Source organism: Oxyura jamaicensis, chromosome 10, assembly GCF_011077185.1.
Source record: "Oxyura jamaicensis isolate SHBP4307 breed ruddy duck chromosome 10, BPBGC_Ojam_1.0, whole genome shotgun sequence".
Lineage (NCBI taxonomy): Eukaryota > Metazoa > Chordata > Aves > Anseriformes > Anatidae > Oxyura > Oxyura jamaicensis.
In genome coordinates this window covers 11,309,665-11,333,957 of record NC_048902.1, presented here as the reverse complement: position 1 = coordinate 11,333,957, position 24,293 = coordinate 11,309,665, and the positions used below count along the sequence as shown (strand labels likewise).

General features: G+C 36.7%; 3 protein-coding genes across 7 annotated transcripts in view; 1 reads left to right on the top strand and 2 right to left on the bottom strand.

Annotated features, from left to right (window-relative positions):
* Positions 1-3,749, top strand: part of USP8 (ubiquitin specific peptidase 8) — a 29,274-nt gene extending 25,525 nt beyond the window's left edge. For all 4 annotated transcript variants that reach the window (XM_035335561.1, XM_035335559.1, XM_035335560.1 and 1 more), the window contains 4 exons: positions 1,065-1,301; positions 1,973-2,115; positions 2,430-2,562; positions 2,794-3,749. In XM_035335561.1, coding sequence (XP_035191452.1) covers positions 1,065-1,301; positions 1,973-2,115; positions 2,430-2,562; positions 2,794-2,979 — 699 coding nt within the window. In that variant the 3' untranslated portion in view covers positions 2,980-3,749. The remainder of the gene's footprint in view (positions 1-1,064; positions 1,302-1,972; positions 2,116-2,429; positions 2,563-2,793) is intronic.
* Positions 3,750-4,400: 651 nt separating this feature from the next.
* On the bottom strand, positions 4,401-9,350 carry USP50 (ubiquitin specific peptidase 50). Its single transcript, XM_035335946.1, is given in 7 exon segments — positions 4,401-4,494; positions 5,514-5,647; positions 6,111-6,135; positions 6,632-6,841; positions 8,370-8,446; positions 8,449-8,557; positions 9,345-9,350. Coding segments are annotated over 7 exon segments (642 nt in total). The 3' UTR covers positions 4,401-4,413.
* Positions 9,351-10,615: 1,265 nt separating this feature from the next.
* The window catches only part of TRPM7 (transient receptor potential cation channel subfamily M member 7), a 55,359-nt gene continuing 41,681 nt past the window's right edge, over positions 10,616-24,293 (bottom strand). For both annotated transcript variants that reach the window (XM_035335557.1, XM_035335556.1), the window contains 16 exons: positions 23,597-23,729; positions 22,421-23,136; positions 20,266-20,342; positions 19,379-19,438; positions 17,990-18,071; positions 17,512-17,582; positions 16,968-17,005; positions 16,254-16,279; positions 15,884-15,934; positions 15,731-15,796; positions 14,826-15,109; positions 14,434-14,516; positions 13,905-14,110; positions 13,218-13,269; positions 13,024-13,130; positions 10,616-12,129 (listed from right to left, as the gene is read on the bottom strand). In XM_035335557.1, the coding sequence (XP_035191448.1) occupies positions 11,999-12,129; positions 13,024-13,130; positions 13,218-13,269; positions 13,905-14,110; positions 14,434-14,516; positions 14,826-15,109; positions 15,731-15,796; positions 15,884-15,934; positions 16,254-16,279; positions 16,968-17,005; positions 17,512-17,582; positions 17,990-18,071; positions 19,379-19,438; positions 20,266-20,342; positions 22,421-23,136; positions 23,597-23,729 (2,183 nt within the window). In that variant the 3' untranslated portion in view covers positions 10,616-11,998. The remainder of the gene's footprint in view (positions 12,130-13,023; positions 13,131-13,217; positions 13,270-13,904; positions 14,111-14,433; positions 14,517-14,825; positions 15,110-15,730; positions 15,797-15,883; positions 15,935-16,253; positions 16,280-16,967; positions 17,006-17,511; positions 17,583-17,989; positions 18,072-19,378; positions 19,439-20,265; positions 20,343-22,420; positions 23,137-23,596; positions 23,730-24,293) is intronic.

The window sequence follows — 24,293 nt, the reverse complement described above, 5'->3', positions numbered from 1 at the left end:
GAGTAGGTGATCCCGAGGTCTATATAGTTCAACACCTCCCGTGTATCTTCAGACATCCCTTGCAGAGTCTAGCTTTTGTAGCTGCTTCAGGCCATGTAGTTGGAGAGTCTGCGCCCAAAGATTTAGGGAATAAAAACACAATTAAGCGAAGAGAAAGTATAAATTTACTTTCAATTACCTGGGCTGAGGTGGAGACAGCCTTTTCTGTAATGATTTTTTAATGATACTCATGTACTGATACCTCAGCCTATTCACCTGTAGGAATTCAGGCTCCCACAAGAACTGAAACATAAGTCTTGTATCTGGAGGATGGCTGCTAAATGTTTTCAGCCTGGAGATTGCTGCACCATTGGTGTCTCCAGACTTTTTTTTTGTTCCTCAAGAGTCTGCTATGAGTAAGAAAAAGTTGCTAGGAGAAGTGAGTTTTGTGCTGTAACCTTCCACATTTTCATGCTGTCACAATCTTGAGGTGAAAAAGAAACTGAGGTGAAGCACTTAAGTACTCTTTACCTTACTGCTTTTAAACCTAAAATCTCAGTTACTGTATGTATATCTTCTCTTTCAGAAGGGGAAGAGTTGTTCAAGTAGTAATAACTTTTGAGAAAATGCTGTCATTCCCTCCTAGTTTTCATCACTGTGGACAACTTGTGGGTGGTGGGGGATGTATTAAATTGGTATGAGTCTTCAGGGGCACGGTAGGTACTTCAGACAAGTTCCAGAACTATTATTGGTATAGCACATAACTTTTGCAAGAAATCAGTCCCAAAGTAAAAGCTGTTTATAATCTAAATTAGTTTACAGTGGATACGTAGTGCTGCTTGTGTTACTGAAACCTTGTATAGAAGGAAATCCAAGTATTCAGAAATCTACTGTTACAAAATCAGCCTCTATCAGGTACTGAAGGGAATGGTGGAAGACAACGAAACAGCTAGGAAATGGATGGCTATGCTGGCACGTTCAAATATACTTGCCAGTATTCAGTAGTATACTTGCCTATAGATTAAACTTCCTATTTATATATAATGTTAATATACAGCTAAGATATTCAAACTTCTGTTATACAGGCTGACAACAGGAAAAGATACAAGGAAGAAAACAATGATCATCTTGATGACCTCAGAGCAGCAGAATTAGCCTGGCAGAAGCACAAACAGCTCAACGAGTCCATCATCGTGGCACTCTTTCAAGGCCAGTTCAAATCTACAGTGCAGTGTCTCACATGCCACAAGAAGTCCCGGACCTTTGAGGCTTTCATGTATTTGTCGTTACCACTTGCATCCACTAGTAAATGTACACTGCAGGTAAGGTGGCACTAGAGAAAAACAGTTTTTGAAACAGTAAAAACATTTCTCTTTGTGTCTTTTATGATGCTACTTTTGCTGGAACAGGCTGTCCAGAGAGGTTGTGGAGTCTCCCTCCCTCCTTTGAGGGACACTGTCCTGGACAACTGGCATGAGGTGGGGGTTTGGACCTGATGCCCTCCAGCAGTCCCTTCCAACCTCAGCCATTCTGTGATTCTGTGTTCAGCCTCTTGTTGAAGGAGTACATCAGTGTTCCAGGTTAAATTACACTAACCTGAAACATGAACAGACCCAAGCCTGCTCTTTTTTAAATTCTTCTAGAATTTAAAAAATTAGATCCCTTCTTAACAGTTTTAAAATACAAGCAGGATGGAATATTGAAGCCACAGTGACAGAAAGGACATGTCTAGTATTTGTTTTTGTACGCCACAGTATAAATGTTATGTTTTTAAAAGAATTTATTGTCGATACAGTTTGAAAGACTTGCAGGTAACCAATATATACAGTAAAATTTACTTCTATGCTTGGACTTAACTCAGTTTTCCCTGTATTCGTGAAACATGGCATATAGATAATTGTTGCAAGTTAACAAGCAAATAGGAAACAAATGTTTTTGGTATACTACCCTAAACACCTGCTGTTCACAATCCGTATTTATGTTTTGTTTTAAGGAATGCCTTAGATTGTTCTCCAAAGAAGAAAAGCTCACTGACAATAATAGATTTTACTGTAGCCATTGCAAAACTCGAAGGGATTCTTTGAAAAAAATAGAAATTTGGAAATTACCACCTGTTCTTCTTGTGCACTTGAAACGGTAAGTGAAATAATGATCCATGAAAATTAACTAGGGTGAACAGGTATTCATGCTAGGGCAGTAACTAACAATTTTTAATTAGAGAAAGTTCCAGATGTATTTCTAGTTGTAATGTTGCAAGAATTTCATTTTCACCTGATGTCTGCTTTTTAATGCAAGCATTAACAGAATCGGAGCCACATGCTGTTTTTGAAACAGTTCAGTCTTAGTTAAGATCACGTATGGGCTAAAAACAGAGAAACCAAACATAGCTTAATATTCTTAAATAGCATGCAAATGACTTGTAACTTAAAATGAGGCTTTTTCATCTCTAGATTTTCCTATGATGGAAGATGGAAGCAAAAACTTCAGACATCTGTAGATTTCCCATTGGAAACTCTTGACCTTTCACAGTATGTTATTGGTCCAAAGAATAACTTGAAGAGATACAATCTATTTTCAGTATCAGTAAGTAACCATGTCACGTTTCAAAGCTAGCTGATATTTATGCTAAGACTTGCAGCAGTCTGCCTGATTCATCTGGGTTTCCAGGCTGCCTACCTGGTTGGAGATGGAGCTGTGTTCTAAAAAGAATTATCAGTGTTTAGTTAAAAATCTCGCATTCTAGGTTATTTTCCTTAACCAGGTAAGAAGTGGCAACTTTCAAGGTCATCGATTCTTTTCTTCTTATGTTCACAGAATCATTATGGTGGGTTGGACGGAGGGCACTATACCGCCTACTGCAAAAATGCCTCAAAACAACGCTGGTTTAAGTTTGATGACCATGAAGTGTCTGAGATCTCAGCATCATCTGTGAAATCCTCAGCTGCATATATTCTCTTTTACAGTTCTTACGAACAGCGAGCAGTGGACATGGCCACATAAAGTAGCATGGGTTAAGAAAACTGGTTTTCTTTTTATAAGAGCAAAGTAGGTATTGGAAGATGCATAAATATGCAAAACTATGACAAATGTAGTCACTTAAAGTTACGGGGATGGTTGCAGCAGCTTCTCTGCAAGCAAGCTCTTTCTGGTCAGTACTCTTGCTTAAATCAGACTGATTAATAATGCTTGTGGTAATACTGCCATCTGTGAAACCATTTAAAAGCATACTTGCATTACCATTTATTTAACAAACAACTATATTTTTAGTCTGCTCCAAAATTGAATTCTAGCTTAGTCATCTGAAATCTATTAACAAGTAGTTTAAAATGTCTTAAAATCCCAAGGCATATCTTTATTTTTATCTTTTTCTTTCACTATTATGGCCTTTTCACATTTCTAACCTTAAGCTTGATTCTACTGTGAATACTCTAGAACGATGTAAACAGTTAGGAATGTAAGTGTACATATTGATTGCATACTTGCACATCAGAACTATGTATATAATAAAATGTTGTCCTTTTTGTGAGAAACTCTAAAACTCAGAGGACTGCTTTTATTTGCCAGCTCTAAGTAATTGCAACACTATTTAATAAAAAAGCAGAGCTGTATTTTATTTTTTTTTGTTAGCTTTGGTCAATATTTGTGCACATCAGAGTATTCTAAACAAACAAGATTTTTCCTTTTTAATTTTTTAATATAAATTTTTCATGTATACATGCATTAAAGACCTTAATGAAGAAATGATTTAAAAATATATCCTATTAAGTGTATATTTGAGTTTGTTTTCATTCTCAACTAGTTCTGTAACAGTCGGATTCTACATAACGACAGCTTGCATCATACTCATACAGTTTAAAGACTCTTCACATGAAAAGAATACTGTTTTGTCTAGAACTACTTAGTTTAGAAATTGTTTTAGCTGAATTTTGTGCATTTTCCTGGTCTGGATTTGGGTTAGTTTTCCTTTTCTGATTGGGTTGGCATTCAAAAATCTTGAATCTTACAGTCTGAGTTTTTATCTGTCTACATACATATATAACCAACAGAGAAACAGGAATTTTCAGGTAAGCAAATCTGTATGCTCAGCGTTTCTGGTATTTTGAGGGATCTATGAAGTTTGTCATGAAAAGCAAACAGACACAGTGGATGTGCATTCTGTAACAGGCTTGGAAGCTCTAACTCCAGCCCTCTCTCTAGAAATTACTTCCTGCAATGCCACAAGCAGATCAGGTAACATGAATGCTCTGGTTTATTGGTGTAACAGAATTTAGCTGATGCTGCCAATGAATTCTAATTGCAGATGTACTCACTGTTGTTGTTTTTCATGACTTGTTGCTTTCTTTGAGTGCAGAAAAGGCCGGACAGGTGTAGAACAGGAGATAAGCTCTGTCAGTCTGCACTGAGGAATTTGGGATCTTGGTGATCTGTGAATCATCAAAGCTGTACCAGTTTTTTGGTGACTGAGTGCTTGCAGAATGCTGTGTAGTGGCCACCATCCAGAAAACCAGAATGGTTCTGTAACAAACAACGTGGTCTGTTAGAACAGAAGGCTCACTCTCTCCTAACAGAGAAAGTTAGGAATTGGCAATCGTTCTTTGTTTGCGCTTGGAAAAAGAGAGCGAGAACATTCTAGCCCCCTTTGGCCTACAGAAAGGAATATTAAGTCAAAGAAATGCTTTAGAATAGAGCAAACAGACACTTCGTAGATGATGATTATGCCTCTCTATTCTGCAATATTAAACTTAGCTATACGCCCTGATACAGACCACACTTAGAGAGATTAATGGAAGAAGAGCCCACTTAGTCCTCGTTTATGGCCAGGATCCTTGCAGTATCTGCTGAAAAGGCTGGAGGCTGCAGCCAGGTGTTACTGACTAGGAATGCAAGCTGTTTAAAACTGGGATGCGGTAGGGGAGAAGAGGGGAGAGAGGTGGTTACTTCTCTCTGGTTCAGTTACGTACTGTCACTGTATTATATCCCTGGCTGGAGAAAATTAAAATTTGTATGAAAAACTTCCATTAAGAGAAATGTACAATAGCAGAAGCCATGTATGATAGGTTGAACATTACTTACACGTGTTAAGCTACATTATAATTCTAAAATCAACGCTCTATATAGTTTTATATATGTGTATATATAGACACGGTACTGGTAGATTGTTAGTCAAGCAAAGAGGGACCATCCTCTCTCACATGTTCTCAACTGTTTGAGGTAGGAAACCAAATGCCCTTTTTTCATTAGGGTGCATACATATCACCTTCCTGGTGAAAACTGTGTTCAGTTAGTGATGGTTTTGTCCAGGAGATGCTAAACTCAAGAGATGCACTCAGAACAGAGTAAGGATAGATTGGGAGGGGTGGGGGGATGCTGGCTGGTTTTTTGTATGTATGTTTGTGTGCTTTTTAAAACCACAGAATTTTTAAGTGCCTGGAACAGAGAAGACTGTTGCTCTGATCAAGTCCAAGCTAACATAGGCTTGCTTTGTCTGCATTAGGCAAGGCGTTACAGATAAAAGTTGGAAAGGCAAAGCTCACCACTAGAGCACACAAGCTGTACTCTGGGTTCTTGTGTAACTCTGGAGAGAGATCCAGATTGCTGAGTGGATAGCAGATGTCAGCTAAGAGTTTCCTTTTGTAGTTGCCTTGGCATTCAAATGTGAAATAAAACTCTGAACTATTTTAAACTTCTTTCTTTTATTGTGGTTGCTTAACAGGGGAAGGGAAAATGACTAGTAGCTACCCTGGGTTTGAAACAGATCTGTGTTAATGTTGAGTATTACAGGCAACTGACAGAAAACATCTGCAAGTGCTGTCTAGCAAGAAAAACAAAGATCTTGCTTCTTGATCCTTCTGTCCATTAGAAATGGACTCAGGTATTAAGAGCAGACAGAAGTCAAGCCTCTGCATGGTTGTCACTGTGTCCTAAATGTTCTGGACTGCACTGTCATTGTCAACTCTTCTTTCTTTCTAGGCTTCATCCCTCTTTCCTTTGTAACTTTTAGTACTACACCATACTTGTAAACTTTCATAACTTGGCTGTTACCTAGCCCTATTTATATGGCCAAAGGCTGTAACTAGGAGCCACAAGTTTTCTTTCAGCATGTGATAAATGGGAAATTAAAGAAAAATTACTCTGGGATGGTTGAGCTTCTCTGAACTGTTATATAAAGCTTGCATTTTTAAAAATTTTATTTTTAATATATCAGCAGCTGATAGTAAGAAATTCTTTATAATAAATTTGGTATCAGCCACAGATGGCTAGTAAAGTCTGCCAAGCAGCAGCTCTTACACTGAATTGCAGCTTTGTATGGTATATCCACTTATTTACACATTATTTAGTTAAGGGATGAACAAAAATACAGTGCCTTAGCTGCAGCAATGACAACCAGAACCCTTTTCCCTCCCGCCTCCCCCAAGGGGTAAGTTTCCGTCATCCCGTGACTTGCTCCCATAATTTTATTGGTCTCCACAGTCCAGAGAGCACCTCAGAAACCCCACTTAGCACCAGATCCCCTGTGAAAGAAGAGAGATTAAGGCCCAGGGAACCAAAGTATCTTAAATCCTCCATCTTTTTAATAACATATATTATTCTTAGCCACCTATTCCCCCACCGAACAGAAACCAGCAGTTTAGGAATATATTAGGGGTCATACCTGCAGAGAGCAGGTGCTCTCAGAAGGAACAGGCAAGGAAAGGGCAGTGAAGATCTCAGGTTTATCAGTGGAAGTCTTGCATCCTAGACATGTAATACATGTAATGTACCTGAGTTGTCCCTCAAATAACTGCGTGATAAGAGATGTTTCAGCGGCGGGCCCAAGCCCTCTGTTTCCTTTTGCACCAGTTATGCATCTTCTTTTGCTTGACTATACAAAAAAGAATTAAAAGTAGGTAGCCAACCGCTTCAGAAGTGCCTTCAACACTTCTAATGGTTAGAATGGAAGCAAATGTTTAACGTGGCTTGATGATCAAAACTGCAAGACTCTGAGAACGAATGATCTACAGCACACTACGACCCTTGAAGTTTTATCCATATACTTGGCGGTTCTTTGAGAAGAGTGCCTAGGCAGCAGCACTGTTTTTAAATAGTGTCGATAGTATCTGTACTATTCTGTGCTGTATATTGCTAAGAATTCAACTGTTCCCTGTCCATTACTGCAATGCAAGGGAGGGAGACACGCTCATTTGCAATGCAGTAGGGGGTCATTAGGTCTTGGACCCATTGCAAAATCCTGGTGGTTTTATAGTTTTGTGTTTTTTTTTTTTGTTGGTTTTTTTTTTTGAAAAAAAAAAAAAATACTTCGAGCTCTGTTTATTTGTAAAGAAGTAACTGATCAAGACATAATCTAAATGTAACCAATATCTGAATAGCTTTAAATCTGGTGCAATTTATCAGCACCTCCTTCCAGCTACAGATTAACTCGGAGGCCCTGGGCAGACAGGCACGCACCCATGCTTACGTGACTCACAGTAGTTATCCTATCATCCCAGCAGCTACTTGCACATAAAATCAAACACAAGTCTGTCTTGGAAGGAAGAGGTCTGACTCAGCTGCACAGCTTTTGTTTTTCTAAATCTACAGATTCACTGTCATCCTTACCCACAAAAACCCTTCCTACCTTACCTTACCTACAAAAATCCCCTTCCCCCCAGCAGATATTCTCTTTGTTGTGGGAAGCAACCTCCCAGCACTTCTACAACAAAACTCGTGCTAGCAGCAGCTTGGAGGTCTCTGTCCTCCAGCTCACTTCCTCCATAGCACCAAGCCAGGTACAAAGGACGCACTGACAGGATTTTGCTTGCAGTTTACCACGTCTTCTTTTAAGCAATGCTAAAACTTATGTGAAAGATAAAGGGGGGGGGGCTTTACAAGAGACTGGCTGTCTGCTGCCCACGTAGGCTAGTATTCAGTCCTGTCCCAGAACTTGGCACTGAAGGTCTATTACTTTACTTGATGTCTGCAGTAAACTAAATTACTTTTCTGAGAGAAATTAAACAAAAATGTAATATTCTGGACATATGGGCAGGAATGATTTAATTGCTAGCAAAGTCATTTATCGGAGGAAGTGAGCAGACATGGGGGCATAGCAGGCAGATTTCAGGCAGATGAAAAGGGGGAGGAACGGAAGAGCAAGGAGAAGAAGAGGTGAGTACGATGGTGCTACAGAAAGCATTAGCATAAGATGAGGGGCTGCAATTTGACATAGCGTTAGATGAAGCTAATGAATTACTGTGTGCATGTGGGTATGAAACAAAGGACATGACAATTTTAGCAACCACATCATGTAGTTTGTGAGAGGAGAATAGGTGATTGATTATTGCATGAAGTGCTAAACCACAAAATGTAAGGAGGAAACAGCTTCAGCCCCAAAAACATCCCAGCTGCACTCTTACCTTCTTGAGAGCCTCATGGAGCTCATTCAGCACACAGATCACAAACTCCTGTGCATTCTGCTGAGTCCTCTTGCTCTTGGGTACTGCTCTCCAAGGACTGAACAGAAAACCACTGGGGAAACACAGTCAGACTCTCCAAGCCACATACCTGACATCAAATAGCCAAAGGCAGTTGCAGATTCACCAGACTCCCTCAGGTAAAAAAAAAAAATAAGTTTCAGGTAAAGTAGGAAAATATGGTGGCTCTACCTTCAAACAGGTGCATAATAAACTTAGAAAACAGACACAGGTACAGTGCAGCTCTGATGGCCTTTGTTCCATCAGTTCTGGCAGATGCAGGAAGAGCCTGGGCTGCCTTGGTCTCCTTCCAGCACTTTGCCCAAAATAGTTAGCGAAAGGTGGGCATCTGCTGATGCCACTGCACCCAGCATCTCAGCCTAACCCACGTTTATTCATGTTTGCTCACACTTGTATTGATTTTTATTATTCCCATGCTAATATGTGTCATTCAAGAAGACAACAGAATATGCTTAGTACTACTTTTTGTGGATCCGAAACAAGACCTTGATTATACTATTTTTAGCATTACACGTGATATAGAAATCCTCATCTGTGCTACTTTCTGCAAGCTCCAGGGCTTAGAATTAACTTCCTGTTACTTTCAGCACAAAAGAGATTACCTGCAAGAAAAGGTATTAATTATAAAGTAATCAAAAGTCTTTTCAAAAGCATTTTTTTTTCAATTGATCTGTTAGCAGCATGCAACGTGAATTGTTACTACCAGGCTTTTAGCTGTAGGCTTTTCTCCTCTCCCAATTCTTGTAGTGTTAAGTGGTATGTCATTTAGCAAAATGCAACCACAAAGAACAAAAGTATAGGAAATCACTGTCACAGGCTTAAAAACAAAATCTCTCCTTTTCCTGATCAGAAGGCTACCGAGCAGTAGCTAGGAAACCAGCTCCCCAGTAGACTCACCTTCATGTATTTCACCACAACATATTTGGAATTGTTTTTCTCTGAAATGTTTCAGCACCTAAAATACTGCAGTAAAGCACTCAACAATGCTGAGTTTGCTGGATTAATTAAGCAATGAAATTAGTGTATTCATATATTTGAATTTTTTGTATAAAGAAATGCTATGGCTGTAGGAAATTAAGTGCATTTTAAAACAGAAGTTACCAAAGTAACCAACACTACTATGCAAGTAGATAACACTCAGTTTAATCTGTTATTCCATCAGTTTTTCTTCTAACAAAAATATCCTGAAGATGGTGGTAGGCAATCAAAGCTATGCAAGGAATGAACATAGCTTACCTACTTACGTATATGAAAGACATGCTTTAAATGGGTTAAGCCCTTTTAGTAGGGAAGTCATTGAAGCATTTACAGTTTCTACTAAAAACTATTGGAGAAGGTTTCAATTAGTATTTTTGGACTTAAAAGCTATTAAAATAATGATATCAATGCATGACAGGAGGATGTACAGAAATACGTACAGTTAACTACTGATAACCACGCCGAGTTATCTATATGTTCCCCAACCCTATTTGACCCTTTTTGTCTTTGAAAGGCTTCAGGCCATAGGTACTACAACACTGACCAGAGGAAACATTTCCCCATCACAAACACCCACCACAAACATCACATCTGTTTATTTTTTAAGAAATTAGTCACAAGCAAAACTACTGAAGACAGTCATCATGGTTGCGTAAGTGAACTGTCCATTGGTAAATAGTCAGGAAACAATGTTTCCTAACTATAATGTGTATTTTTCCCAAAATGGTTATCCTTATTTATATACTAAATTTGGTTTATAACACTTGAGGCTCCTCTAGGAATCCTTCCCAATTTTAAGAGCTAGCCTCACTAACACATTAACTATTGGTTTTACTTGACTAAAATACAGCATTATAAGAAGTTATAATTACTATCTTGAATAGATGCCTATCACCTGACAACAACAGAAGGGGGTGCTGGCAGGAATCCAACAAGGATCTACAAATTTTAAATAAACACTGTAAAGAGCTTTAAAATATTTTGTCTCATTTATTCATTAATCCTGTTACATAAGTTCGTCCACTACAGGTGTTTTCACATTTTTTCCCCTAGCTCCTGGTGTTACCAAAGTTGAGATACTCCAAAGGTGGACAACTGCTTTGGTCCAGTACAGCAAATTCTACTTTTCTGCATAAAGAGCTACTCAAATTCACCCAAAAAACCTTTCAGACTAAGACGGACAGCAGAAGTCTGTAAACAAGAATAAATTTATTTTAGATTCTTTAAAGATTTAATGATATACAAAATGTATACAGTATTATATCCTTATAACATTTTACCTTTCCCCGTCAAACATAAAACACCATTTAAACAGCTATTGTGTTCGTGCCTTAAGTCTGTATCTATAAGATACACTACTGAATAAAAAAATTTATAGAGCTATATACTGCCCTTTTAATTAAAAATTACAAATTAGTACCTATGTAACAAAAAAATCGCAGCATGAAACTTCAGTTGGACAACAGTTTTTTCTTGCTGAATGCTCAACAATATTTGGGACAGTTAAATTACATTTTATTGGCATGAAGGTGCATTGCAATCTCCCGTACTTTACATAACGCTATTCCAACCCTAGTCTCTCTTAAATAAGTACCACAAATAACATAACATTAAAGATGTTTTCTACACAATTTTAAATACATTTAAAAGTTATGTGTACATTCGGTTTGATACACTGGTTTTATGAGATCTTTGGAAGGCATAACTTCTGAAGCAGTCACTACGTACAACAAAAAGCACTTCCAACTTGTGTTCTCACAAGGCAACTTATTTGGACCAGTACATACTATTTCTTCTATTAAATATGATTATACCAGTCTATCATGGCTTTGTTTGTTACTATTTCATGGTGACGTGATAAAACTGAAATGTATAAAACAAGAAATCTCATTATGCACAATTAGGGCTCTATTCCACAAAAAATATCAGCTTTACAGCTACAAAGCTGAATCCTGATTCAGGAGACTCTCTCTATTGGAACAGATTAAGTTCCTACCTTCAACCTCAGCCTACTGGCATCACATAAACACCCCTCATTTGGCTCTGTCTTCTTCAAAAAGCCAGAGTAGAAGACATCTGGTGAGAAAACGTTAGTGAACAGTTCCAAAAACGCTCACAGAATGCTCTGGCATCAGAGAGGTAGGTGCTTTCTCCTATCTTTTGCCGATTGACAGTAAGACAGCTGCCAAAGAGACAAATGCTTTACCTTAAAACATCAACTATCAAAATCCTTTTGGTTGAAGGCATATTGCACACCACAGGACTACAGAGAGAAAATCCTCCACTAAACCAAAACAAAATCAAAAATAAACCTTCTGCTAAAAAGCCCCTTTTAAAAACATACCATACTCATCATTATTCAACCTCTAAAACGATCAGCTGCCAAGCTGTTCTCTGTAGATGGTTATCACAAGTTGTTAGGTCCTTAGATAATGGACCAGCCAAAATTCCACTTATAACACAGTAATCCTTGTTTTGATGCATCTTTCTTTTAATTATGGTGGAGGAAAGATAAGTGACAACTTTGTGACATTCCATGAAGTTTGGATGAGGCCACTGATTTGGTCACATCATTAGAGCATCAAACGAATAGAATTAGCTGAATCTGATTCTTTGGTGCAGCTTCCAGGCTGAATTGTCAATTCAGGGGAATCATCCTGAGGAAATATAATCTTGTCAGGTGTGTAATCATTCCTCTTCAGATCTAAATAAACAAAATGAAGTCAAATTGGTTACTATTGCTCTGGAGTGTAGAAACAATGAATCATAAAGTTACTTCAAATAACTGGCTAGGCATATGTACTTATAAGTAAGAATTCCTCGATACGTATTCAATGCCACAAAAGGATGTTTTATCGTATATGTAACAGGAAGCATATAGTTCTACTTTAAAAAGTGACTGAAACTTAATTATTTTATTTATAGATATTACATAGCAAGTACCAAATCAACTTCTAATGGAAATCAGACCTTTTCATGATACTCTTCGATGCTACCAGGAGTTACAACTCAAATTTAAAATAAAAGACCTCTCTTCATATGAGAAAGAACCTAAAAGAGTAGCATTAAACAGGCAAGACCATGCAAGTTCCTTATGTTATTCTGGAGTCTAAAGGACCGATACAGAGAAATAATTTCAAGGTTTGATATGAGTGCAGTGTAGTCCATGCAACAAAAATATTCAGAATTGCATGTTCTACTAGAACAGACCTAGACACGTACAAAAAAAGGGCAAAGCCCCCCAAAAAAACACATTCCATTTTTTGTCTAAGAAGTCTCGGATTTTGCAGCATCTTTACCTCCTTTTCCTACTTTTTCTGGGAACTCTTATTATTTTTTTTACTGCACCTTCTGAAATCAAGATCCATCTAGTCTACCTTCTTCAAGTACTGTGCATACAAATATAGATTACACACATGGTTAAATCCTTCAACCAGGATTTTTTATCTTAAAATAGCATATCTTTTTGAAGTAAAAATGCAAAACTGATGTTTATTACTTATTTTACTTTCATGGCATGACATTACTGTATCATTATGCATCACACAAAACATCATGATACCCAAGTGCCTCAGAAAAAATACAGCACCACTCTTACCAGGAAGTTTAAGTTTCCTGCAGCAGGAATTGCAGTGATGCTTTGCTCTGAAGTTTTTTATTGCATCCTCTCCCAGATTGGCTGGACCAAACACCATATCATATGACCTTAGAAATAAAGAGAGCGTAAACATGGATTGCATGTGTTCTCTGGCAAAAGACTTTTTTTTTCTTTAAACCCTTCTTTGACCTTACCTTTTTTCTCCAGCTTTTATCACAGAGGGATCTGTCAAGTTTTCACCAACACCTTCAGACAGCACATGAAGAAAAAATTAAATCTGATACATTACATAAATGCATTAATATTGAAAAGCCTTGCCATTGTTAGCTATGACTTCTCAGCTTTCCCAAGAATAAAGGCAGAAAGAAGTAAAATGGTATAGAATTCTCTTTATTCTTACATGAATTGCTCCTCAGCAAGCCATTTCCTTCACCTAATTTTACATTTGCCTGCAATTCTTAACTAATTTTCACCTGAGAGAAGAGCTTCCTATATAGAACTTCTCACAGCCAGAATATGTGACACACAATTAAGTATAAATACAGCTTGTCATATTGGCACTATACAAATGTGTCAACAAATATTTATATATATATTTATGGCACATGTAATTGGGAAAACTCCTATATATTTATATTCTCTGTAGTGCTGTAACATTTTGTGCCATATTTAATAAACCCACCATTTGATTCAGATGAACTAGACCAAGACACACTAAATACTGCTTACTGAACATAAATACTGCTTATTGCATATGAATTCTTAAGAAAATGCTTGGAAGCAATGACCCTTATGGGTCCCTTCCAACTCAATTCTATGCTTCTGTGAGAAAGACCCATATACCTTGGCTGTTGACCCCAATTTCGAAATCGGGACATTACCTTGAAGATCTAGTACCAGCAATTCCCCTCTTGTATACTCATAGGTCCAATGGCTGAAAGCTAGCATAACCTCCTCTAGCATGTTAGTTGGAATTATTTCATCACCATTGTTGTTGTTGTATTTTCTGAACTCTCCTGTCATGCACTCTTCAACTGCAAACCACTGGCCAGCAGAGTGGCAATATAACAGGAAAACTTCCAGGAACCTAGTAAAAAGCATACTTAATTAATATATTTCCAAACAAATGACAATTTAGTCATTTACTGCTAGACAATTCTTTGATTTACTTATCACTTATAACATTGGAAACTACTATACAAATTCATTAATATTATCACTCTAGGCTAGAAGCAGTGCAAGAAAGTATCAATCACTCACTGCCAAGAATATTTGTCTGACACATTTGTTAATGTTCAGAGACATATTCACATATCAGTACCTTAATATATTTGAGCTGTATGTTCACAGCCCTGTAGGCATTCTTCCGGAAGAAAACATGCAGTGTGCTAGAAGTTTAAGTTTACTCACCTTGGAGAGTATGGTATGGATTTGGGCTTCATTTGATTGAAAGCAAAGGTGAGCTTCTGTGCTGCCCTCTGCTGTTGAATTTCCTAGAATTCAGAGCCCATATTTTATTAGCAGCATTATATGAATCATTACAGAGCCAAAAAAAAAAAAGAACAGCAAGAACAGTAACTACTGATTCCCCCAAGACAGTGTAACAAATTGCTTGCTTTTAAATTTATTTTAAAACTTTGAGCTTTTTGAATTAATAAACCATACTGTAGCAGAGTTTTAACCCTTTAGTTCATAGATAACAGAAAATTAACTTTTTTTTTCTTTTGTAATATATATACACTATTTTTCAGGGAAAAAATAATGCCTGTCTATGCTTAATAATTGACAATAATAAAACTTACTCTCAAGCACAAGTGTAACACAGTATCCTCTTTATAAATGCTTGACCAAGTATTCACAACTTCAGGAAGAAAAGACTTGATGATATAAAGATGACCTGATTTGAGGATATCATATTCTGACCACGTGCATACTACTTTAAGAGCTCGACGTAAACCTCCTCCCATCTCCTCTTTACTTAAAAATTCAATTTTAGCACAGAGTCCTAGTTGTGACCAGGAAGACATGCTGTTGTTCAAGATGTTGGGAGAACTTTCTTCGAGGCGATACACAGTGACTGGTTCACCTGTATTACAATACAAAAAGCAATTACCACATTTAATTTTCAAATTAAAGCACTGAATATCTCCAGTTTCTTAGATCTCAACACATATGAAGTTGTCCCTCACATTCTGAATCAGTAAAAAAAAAAATGAAACTAGCCAGTAGAAAGACCCCTCTTTTCTTTCACACAGCAGCACAGTAGTACAGCGTTTTTGTCCTCCTGATTAGAACTATTAACGACACCATCCAAAGAGCATTAAGAACACTGAATAAATGCTTACATACACTTGAAATGAGTCAAAACAAGCCCTAACTTAAAGGAATACCTGTAGAATAGTTTGCTATAAAAATTGTTAGTACAATACTATCACCACCATTCTGAGGACAACTACAATTAACCTAAATTTCATAATCAAGTGAGCTGCCCTAGAAAAGGTGTCATTTACATTTTTGAGCATTGCAAGAGAGACACTATTTTAGTTTACTAGTTACAAGCAAGCATGAAACTTGTCTTTATCATTTTCTATTAGAATAAATTTGTACAGGGATTTCTTTTGTTTTCTTCCCCAAAAGACCGTATTAAACAAGCCCTTTGAACTCTGACCCTCCCCCTCCACTCACCAACAAGAATTACAATCTTTACCTCTTGGAGGCACAGGAGTGAAGGGAATGCTCTGTGATAACCTCATCAAGTTATTTCTTTCTACAGCTAGAGAAAAATTACAACATTTATTAGATTTAAAGGTTCTAAAAAGTGTCATTAGAGATATGAACTACAGCTATAAGAGGCACTGACCTGAATAATAGTAATTGATATCCATGATAGGCTTGAAAGGAGAAGCGATGCCTGAGAGAGATCAGAAATAATGAAAGAGACACTGCCTGCTACCTGTACTGTGTATCAAAATAACCACATGCAAAGAGCACTTCCCAAGTGACTAGAGCTTGAAAAAGATTTGCTATGCAGAAAATTAAGGATCTCGCTTAGATCTTCAGTACTTCAGAAGAAATTGTAGTACTTGAAGGTAGGCTGTTAAAAAAGTAATCATATTGCTACCTCTCCATTAAGCTCCAAATTATCAGCAAACATATTCTCATACATGACCCAAACAGTTACTTGTACGAAAAAGCTCCCAGCTTGTTTATAGCAGAAAGAAAAAACTTACCATTCAATGCATCTTCTTCAGATGTCCTGTGAAATGTCACAAAACCAACTGTTACTGCTTCTTAAAAACTTTGTTTATATTTACTGATTTTGACACATCATCCTAGGTCACCTTGTTAACCTCACAGTACTGCTTTTATCTTATTTTTCAAGGGCAGAACTGCTGCTTAATTACAAAATGGTAATGGAAGGCTGTTAAGTAATCTCCTGGTTTTAGAGCTATACTTTAAATACCACCAAGTCACGCACAACATTATGTAAAGTTTGCATCACAAGAGCTCATTCCCACAGAGGTGCTTAATTAAAGTATGTTCACAACAGCTTACCCTTCTGTTATCAGATTAATAAGGTAATGCTTTTAACAGTTAACTCAGGGGATAATTGTTAACAAGAGCAATGACTGCCCAATTTCAGAGAAGGTTTACAGTTTGGAAGGTTGGGTAAAGACCTTTGCCAGGAAGTTAGCTCATTAATAAGTGTCAACACAGACATTTTCATGTAAGAGCATGTTCTGCCCTCTGATATGTGACTCAATTAACTTAAATATAACCTATCATAGCATTCCAGTGAACACATTCAGTTATTTATTAGAAAAATCCTTAAACCTTGTTTTTTCATTAAACACAGCTGAGTAATACTGCAGTCAAAGACTACAATCAAAAAGAAAAATCAAAATATATAATAGAATTTCTCCACTACTAGAAAGCTTACTTACATTTGATTGCTATTTGAAGGTCTACCTTGCAACCAATCCTTTAAATCACAGGGAAGAAAAAAAAAAAAAAAAAAGGCTTTAATTTTGTAAGAAGAACATAGTATGTTTAATCTGGGGGGCAGGGGAGTTACGTGTTTTAAGATCTTGCAGTACAGCCTGCTTATTGGAAAGATTTCACTAAACTGTACTGAACTGCAGTTGAACAGAAAGACTCAAATACAACTGAGGATTGGTAAATAAAATTAAAAGAACCGAAAAGTCTATGTTCTCTGTTTTATGGATCGTATAAGCATTTTTGTTCTTAAACAAAAAGGCTTGTTTTACATAAACAGGAAGCAGTGTGTGTTTTCAAAGTGAGAACATGCACAATATGTAGTAGATATGTATGTACAACTTCTTCCCTCAGTCAAAACAGGTCCCCTCCTGTTGCCTCCTTCAACAAAGACTACAAATCAGTATTATTCTTCATGCAGTCTGTTTCTTCACCTTTATTTGTTCACTTTCTAGTTCTACTTGACAACAAAAAAGAGATGAGGATACAAACCGTCAACAAGGCTGCTTTAGAATCTACTTGCTGAGTATCTTCACTTGATGCTCTTCTACTCTTGCTGTATACTGCAAATGAAAAAGATTCATAACTGGACGAAGAATGGCACGTGTTTTTGTTACCTATTTTCTAACAGAGTGAGCAACTACACAGCTCAATTGGCCCCCTATATAAAAAAAGGCCTGATCCACAATTATCTATTGTTACAAGTTTCCAGCACAGTTCTGACTGTATCACTTACCTTTTTATGACCTAGCTATTTGGCTATTTGCCGTTGCAAACAGATGTAACAGAATTTAGCTGGCATGACCAGAAGAATCACAATGAAACATGAGAGCCAATTCAAATAGCACCAATCATGAAAACATTTCAAGATGGTTTAACTTTTTCTGTTTTCCTTGCACCCTCTTGGAATATGCATTGTCAACAAAATTGAGAGAGAAAATTAGGCCACCTGAATCGATGACATACTTACATTGTTCTGAATGGACTGCCAAAGGGTCAGTAAACCCACAGCAAGAGCTAGACTGTCTTAGACCACAGTCAGTTTGAAGCCCCTACAAAAGTAGTACACACATCATCATTATTATTGTTCTAAACCAACTACTTTTTTTAGTACTACATTAGAAATGTTTTTTAAACTTGTGGATGTCCCTCAAATACCTTTTTGCAAAAAAAATGATTATGTCAAGTGCATAATTAATCTAAAATACTTTTTACGGTAAATATCAGCTCTGACATTTTCAGTTGCTTATTATGACTACTGATTTATTTGGAAAAAATACTTTTAAAGAGAATGTTACAATAAGATATTATTGAAGAGATGTACATTATGCTAGACCTCTACAAGCACCGCGTTCAGCTGTTCTGTCATGTATTAGTTCATAACTATCAATTCTCATTTGAGAACTTGGCTCAGGCAGAAACTAAAGTTCAGTTTGAAAAAGCCATTGAAACTAAAAATAAAATCTAAGTGTTGCCACAAATACCTACAGTGTATGAAGTGAATTTCCCCATGGACACATTCCTTAGTAATAATTACATACTTTGAGTATCTACTGAAACGGCCAGCTTCAGACAACAAAATGTTTATTTTGCAAACAAACAGAAAGACATCTTTATCCCAAACTGCAACTTCACGTACACTGCAATGGGGCCAGAACACTCCTCACAATCAGCCTAACAACTCCAATGGTAACCTGAATTAAATTTTAAAATTCAAGATTCTGTAGAACAAAAAACTTGAACTTGGAATGGTATGCTTTCCTTTCATTTCAGGACTTGCCACAGTTAGGAAGTTGTTACCAGCCTTTTTCACCCTTCAAAGGCACACACCCACGGGTACGTGTACAGGTGTGTGTGTACGTGTACCAAGTGTGTGAGTATATACATATACTATTTGTGTATGGATACCTATGAGAAAGATTATTTCTTTACATCCCTAGACAGAAATACTTCACTGAAACGTACCAGAGAATGCTAAGCCAAGATAACAACACATGGCTGCCAGAAGGTACATAACCCTCCGCCACCCTTCTGTGTCTTTATAAATTCTATTACTCTATATGTACTGCGTCTGGATAACTTAACTTTAATGTCATACTTTGTGAAGACATTTGAAGGCAAATTCTGTCATAGACTACAACTACCCCTTACACAACTGGCAAACTTCCCAAAGTGTGTTGTTTCTCTTTTTTATTTTTTTTATTTTTTATTTTTAAACCATGACAAGGGATCATTATATCTTTCCCCTGCAAACAGTGATCTATGGAAACAGAGTTTCTTATCTTCACCGTAAAGAATAAATTCTAAAATCTGGTGAAAACTGTCTTACTAGAATAAAATGGAAACCTTTGACACTTACTTGAAGTCTGGTTGTCTCTATTCCCTCCAATATAGCTTTTTTGAAGTCTTCCTGTTGCTCCTATTAAAACAAAACAAAACACAAAAAACAAGGCAAATTGTAAACGTTATTAAAAGTAGCACCGGAATACACGCACACAAAAAGCTTTTTGGTCACACATGGTACTTATCAGAAGGCATACAAGGAACAACTCAGCAGGTCATCATGCAATTCTCAAGTCAGGTTCTCCCCCCATCGAGGGGTAATCACTGCAAACGGAAGCTTATATATATATATATGTATGTATGTATGCATATGTATATGTATAACCTGGAAGACAGGTCTGTCACAATTAATAACTTCCCAGTAGTTATTTGTAATATTCTTTTATGAAATCTGAAATTATACACCATTTCAGTTGACAAAGTTTAGTAGAAAGGCCAACAACCAACCTTTGAAGCAACTGCAGTCACTTTCAATCATATACACTATGATCTTGGTCTGTATAATATCACTGTAAATCACTTAAATCTTCCTAAACACCAATCTTGAAATTTACAAGAGTCAAATGTTTCTTATTTAACTGTGGGATATATAATTTTATCTTAATTTTAATTTACAGTTATATTCATTTCGGCTTTCATAACCTCAGATCTTCTTTAATATTTCATTAATATCGTATTATGAAACAAGAGTACTTGATGTGCAGTTAAGGTTGCACAAGCTTTCACTCCATTGCTAATCGTAACAGATGCATTCCCTCCAGGCTGCATTTTGGAAGTCCTTTGATTGTATTTGCTCTTAGACTTTTTCAAGACATATGGTGAAGTTACAAATGAAAAAAACCACAACCACCAAAAACCACTATCCTCATTAATCATGGAAAGACTTTCTGAAAAACACGTTACCTCAATATCAGCACTTCTTTCTTTAATTTTGCTTGCTGCTTCTTTAAACCGCTGCAACTCCATGCTGTCTCTGTGACCTTTGACACAGTGAATTGAAAAAGAGTATTCAAAATCAAAGGCAGACTGACATGTTCTGACCATGCCAATAGTTTGTATCATAAGAACAAAGGGTTACAATCTAAATTCTGTGTGCCTGACTGCACCAGAGAACACTTTCCAAACACAATAAAATTGGTGTAACAAAATATTAATATGAAACTATTGCTTTTCCCGCATTGTGTGGACTACCACAATTCAAACTGTGAAATTAACATTTTAAAATGTTAAGTGTATGCTTCCCACAAGAAAGGGACTAGATAGTCTGAATTATATCATTTTTAAGTGAGCATAACAAATGAAGGAAAAGCAGACAGTTTTCTGAGGTAGCTTTTACAATATACCCTTCATCCTCCCAGTTGCAAGACACAGTCTCCAGAATTTTACCAAGCACATGGCTTTGTAATGAATGAAAACCAACTGGGATTGGCAATGGAAAGCTGCCCTTCATCTGAAGTTCTGTAAAACCTGGACAGTAAGAATGAAGAGTATGTTCTAAATGCTAGACGTCAGAGGACCACACACTAAAAATTTCACTCCAGTAAAATAAGTATAGTTAGTATTCAAAGTTATTAGTGGTAAAGAACATTCACAGATTAGCTAGAGTTATACAATCACTGAGTCCATTATTTCTGCTTAGTCTTGCTTTCTGAATAAAAAGAAAAAGGGGGACATCTTTATATATATATATATCATGAGAACATTATAAACAAGTAACTAGTGTACACAAGCGTGTAGATACTCTTTCTACACATAAACAAGTCTAAAAATGATAGTGTATGTAGGTATCTTCTTACAACCCCAAGTTTCACAGCAATAAACTCTTGTCTAAAGATTTAAATCTTTACATTCTCAACAAACCTTTGAAAAACACTGAGGTATCCCTGAACTGGGGCAAGACAACGCTTCTGCAGGCAACCTGTCAATTCCAGATTGTGATCTACACTAAAACTATTCAAAGCATTATCCATTTCACAGAGATCGGTTAGTAAACCCACACCTGTATTTTGCAATGAATCTGCCACTGTTTTACCATTCAAATACGTAGGTAACTGTAACCAAAAGCATGCAACTTTTTACTATTAAGCAAAACTTGAAAGGAGGCGTAATGCTGTTATTTAATTAAAGGATTTTGGAAGCTGCCAAAAGGACTGCTAAAAAGTACATAGGCAACAGTGGAAGATCCCAATTACAACAGTGTTTAGAAACACAGTATAGGAGGATCCCTCAGTTTGATACAGATACCACAAAGATATTTGTCCAGGATTCCATCAGCCTAAGAAGTCTTCTGTAATTACGTCAAGAAATAGACAATATTTTTAGATGTATGAAATGAAAAGATAAGAGCTTCATAATGAGTTGCAAAAAGTTTATCTATGATGCCCATACCAAGTTGTAGAGCTGCTAATTGCATAGAACTGCTATACTCAACAACTGGCTACTGTTTTTCAGAAAAATATTGTCTATGTGACAGAATTATAAAGAAATGATAATTTTTGAGTAAAAATAAATAAATTCAGGCAACATAGGGAAATTAGAGATGTTAAAAGCAAAAAAAGCAGAGCAAAATGGTAGAATAAAGTCACCTGCAACCGGAATACACCCAAAATACCATACAATTCTTGATAAGTCAAACCTTGTGGTTTAGATTTGGTCCACAGTTTATGAAGTAGTCCCATAAGGATGCTAGAACATAAATCTTGGTTTTGGAGTTCCATTGCATGGACATGCTGACTTTTGGAAAGTTCATCTTTAATATTCAATTTTCCATGTGAGCCGCCACAGTTGACTGTTGACGTCAAGTCGCCAGTTGACAAAGACAACTTCGTTTGGGGTTTGTTCTTCGATAAGTTGACAGAGGACTGCTGATCACATTTGTCAACTCTGCAGCTGTAGTTATCATTAGTGTCACTCTCATCATGAATAAAACCACAATTAATGTATCCTCCATTTTCAACACAAGGTTGGGTGAAAGCAAGGCAAGCAGAGCCAGAAGCAAGAGGATAAGAGCAGCTAATTATGACTTCAGGACATTCAGAATCTACTTTGTTATACTTACCCACAAATGCACCAAATTCTACATTATTATCTCCTTCTGTAGCCTTAGAGCAAACAGTCTCTTCATGCTTTGCTGAAGAATCCAGCTGACTTTTGCAACTGGGACGTGATGGAGTGCTAACAAAAAACTTAGCTGTTGGGGATGTTACATGTGGCATGCTGTTGGATGAATTGCCTAATTTTTTACTTCTGCTAATGGATTTTGAGATCTCTGCAGCCTGTATTCGTTGGCGAAGTTCTGGAGGGGGAACAACATTGGAAAATAAGGCACTGCCTGAGGAACCTGCCTCTTGAAAGTTTATTTCTTCTCTTCGAGGAACTAGAGCTAACTCCTGACCAATAGTCTTATGTTGGACTTCTTTGTCATCACGTATAGAAATGTTACAGAGTAAAGCATTATTATTTTCAAGGCCTCCTTGTGGAAAAGAACCGAAGACATTTCCAATGCTGTGCTTTTTCCACACAGATGATCTTAGAGAGCCATCATCAATGAGATTTTGTGCCAAGTGTTTTGAAATACTCAATTCCCGTGTAATCTCATTATGAACCTTGCTAGCTTCTGAAGCTTTCTGTGCAGTCAGTGTTTTCAGAGTATCCACAGTTAGAGCAGAGAGATCCTGTAGGTGGCCAATCTGTGAATCTAAAGACTGTAGTGACCGTTTTATGTAGTTGACACGATCACCAACTTCCTTTATCTGAATGCACATTTGTTCCACCCTAAGAAAAAGAATCAAATTATGAAGTAGCTATGAAAGATATTATTTTCTATATGCAAACAAAACATCTTTGCAATTCTTTTTGCCCACTTAAGGAAAAAGAACTCTAAAATTTCAGGATGGTATAAACTAGAGCATTTGACTGCTTTGTAATACAACATTTGTACATACTTTTGAATCACAGAATTAGCACACACATAAACAAAGGCCCTACAGCACACTTTCAAATGCATTAGTTTACAATTGCCTCAGCTTACCAACCGTAGGCAATGCTATTCTACAGTTAAGGGAACAAACCAATCACATGAGCAGCTTCTGCATAGCAGAAGTTTGCATAAATACATAGTTTGAGTATTTTCTTGAATTGTATTTTACCCCCTTAAAGCAATTAAAAACCACCAAAGTTCTAAGCTTCTCTGTTCGGAAGTTTTATTTGTAAAAAATATTTGTAAAAATTTTACCGTTCAAATGTGACTCGAATCCTCTCCTCACTTCCAGAATGAAATTTATCATCTTTTTCATTGAAATACATCTCAACACACAGTTCTTCAAAATCATGAAGTTTCTTTTGATCTTCTTCTGTTAGGAAGAGTTCTAAAAAGAGATTAAACAGTTCAGAAGATGCATATGATTTCTGGCACTGGAAATTTATAGCCACAAACTTACAAAGGATGCTAAAATTCAAATGCATACAAAAATAAAAAGCAGTGCCATCTAGAACCTTTCCTCTCCTTGAGAAAAAAAAAAAAAAAAAAAAAAAAACAAAAAAAACACTTAAATGTCAAAGACTTTGCCTCAAATAAAAATCAAGATACTATACGCCACATACCCCCATACACTTTCTTTAATACCGAGGCTAGATTTCTCAGCTGTATTTCTCATCATCTGTGAAACATTCTTTTTTTTTCTTTTTAAATTTTCAAAGTGTTTCAAATAAGTGTTTTCAAAGTGTTTCAAAAAATCCTTCACGAACACTAACAGAAAATCTAATTTTGTAGTGTTCTGTTTGATTTTGCTATAACTTCGTCCAACCAGAGATTTTCCAGGAGCTGTGCTTTATATCCTTTGTAAAAACATGGGAACTTTGAACAGAATGAGAGTCTTATTCAAGACTGAGGATACAAAAAATTAAGACCTAATCACAGAATATCCCCAGTT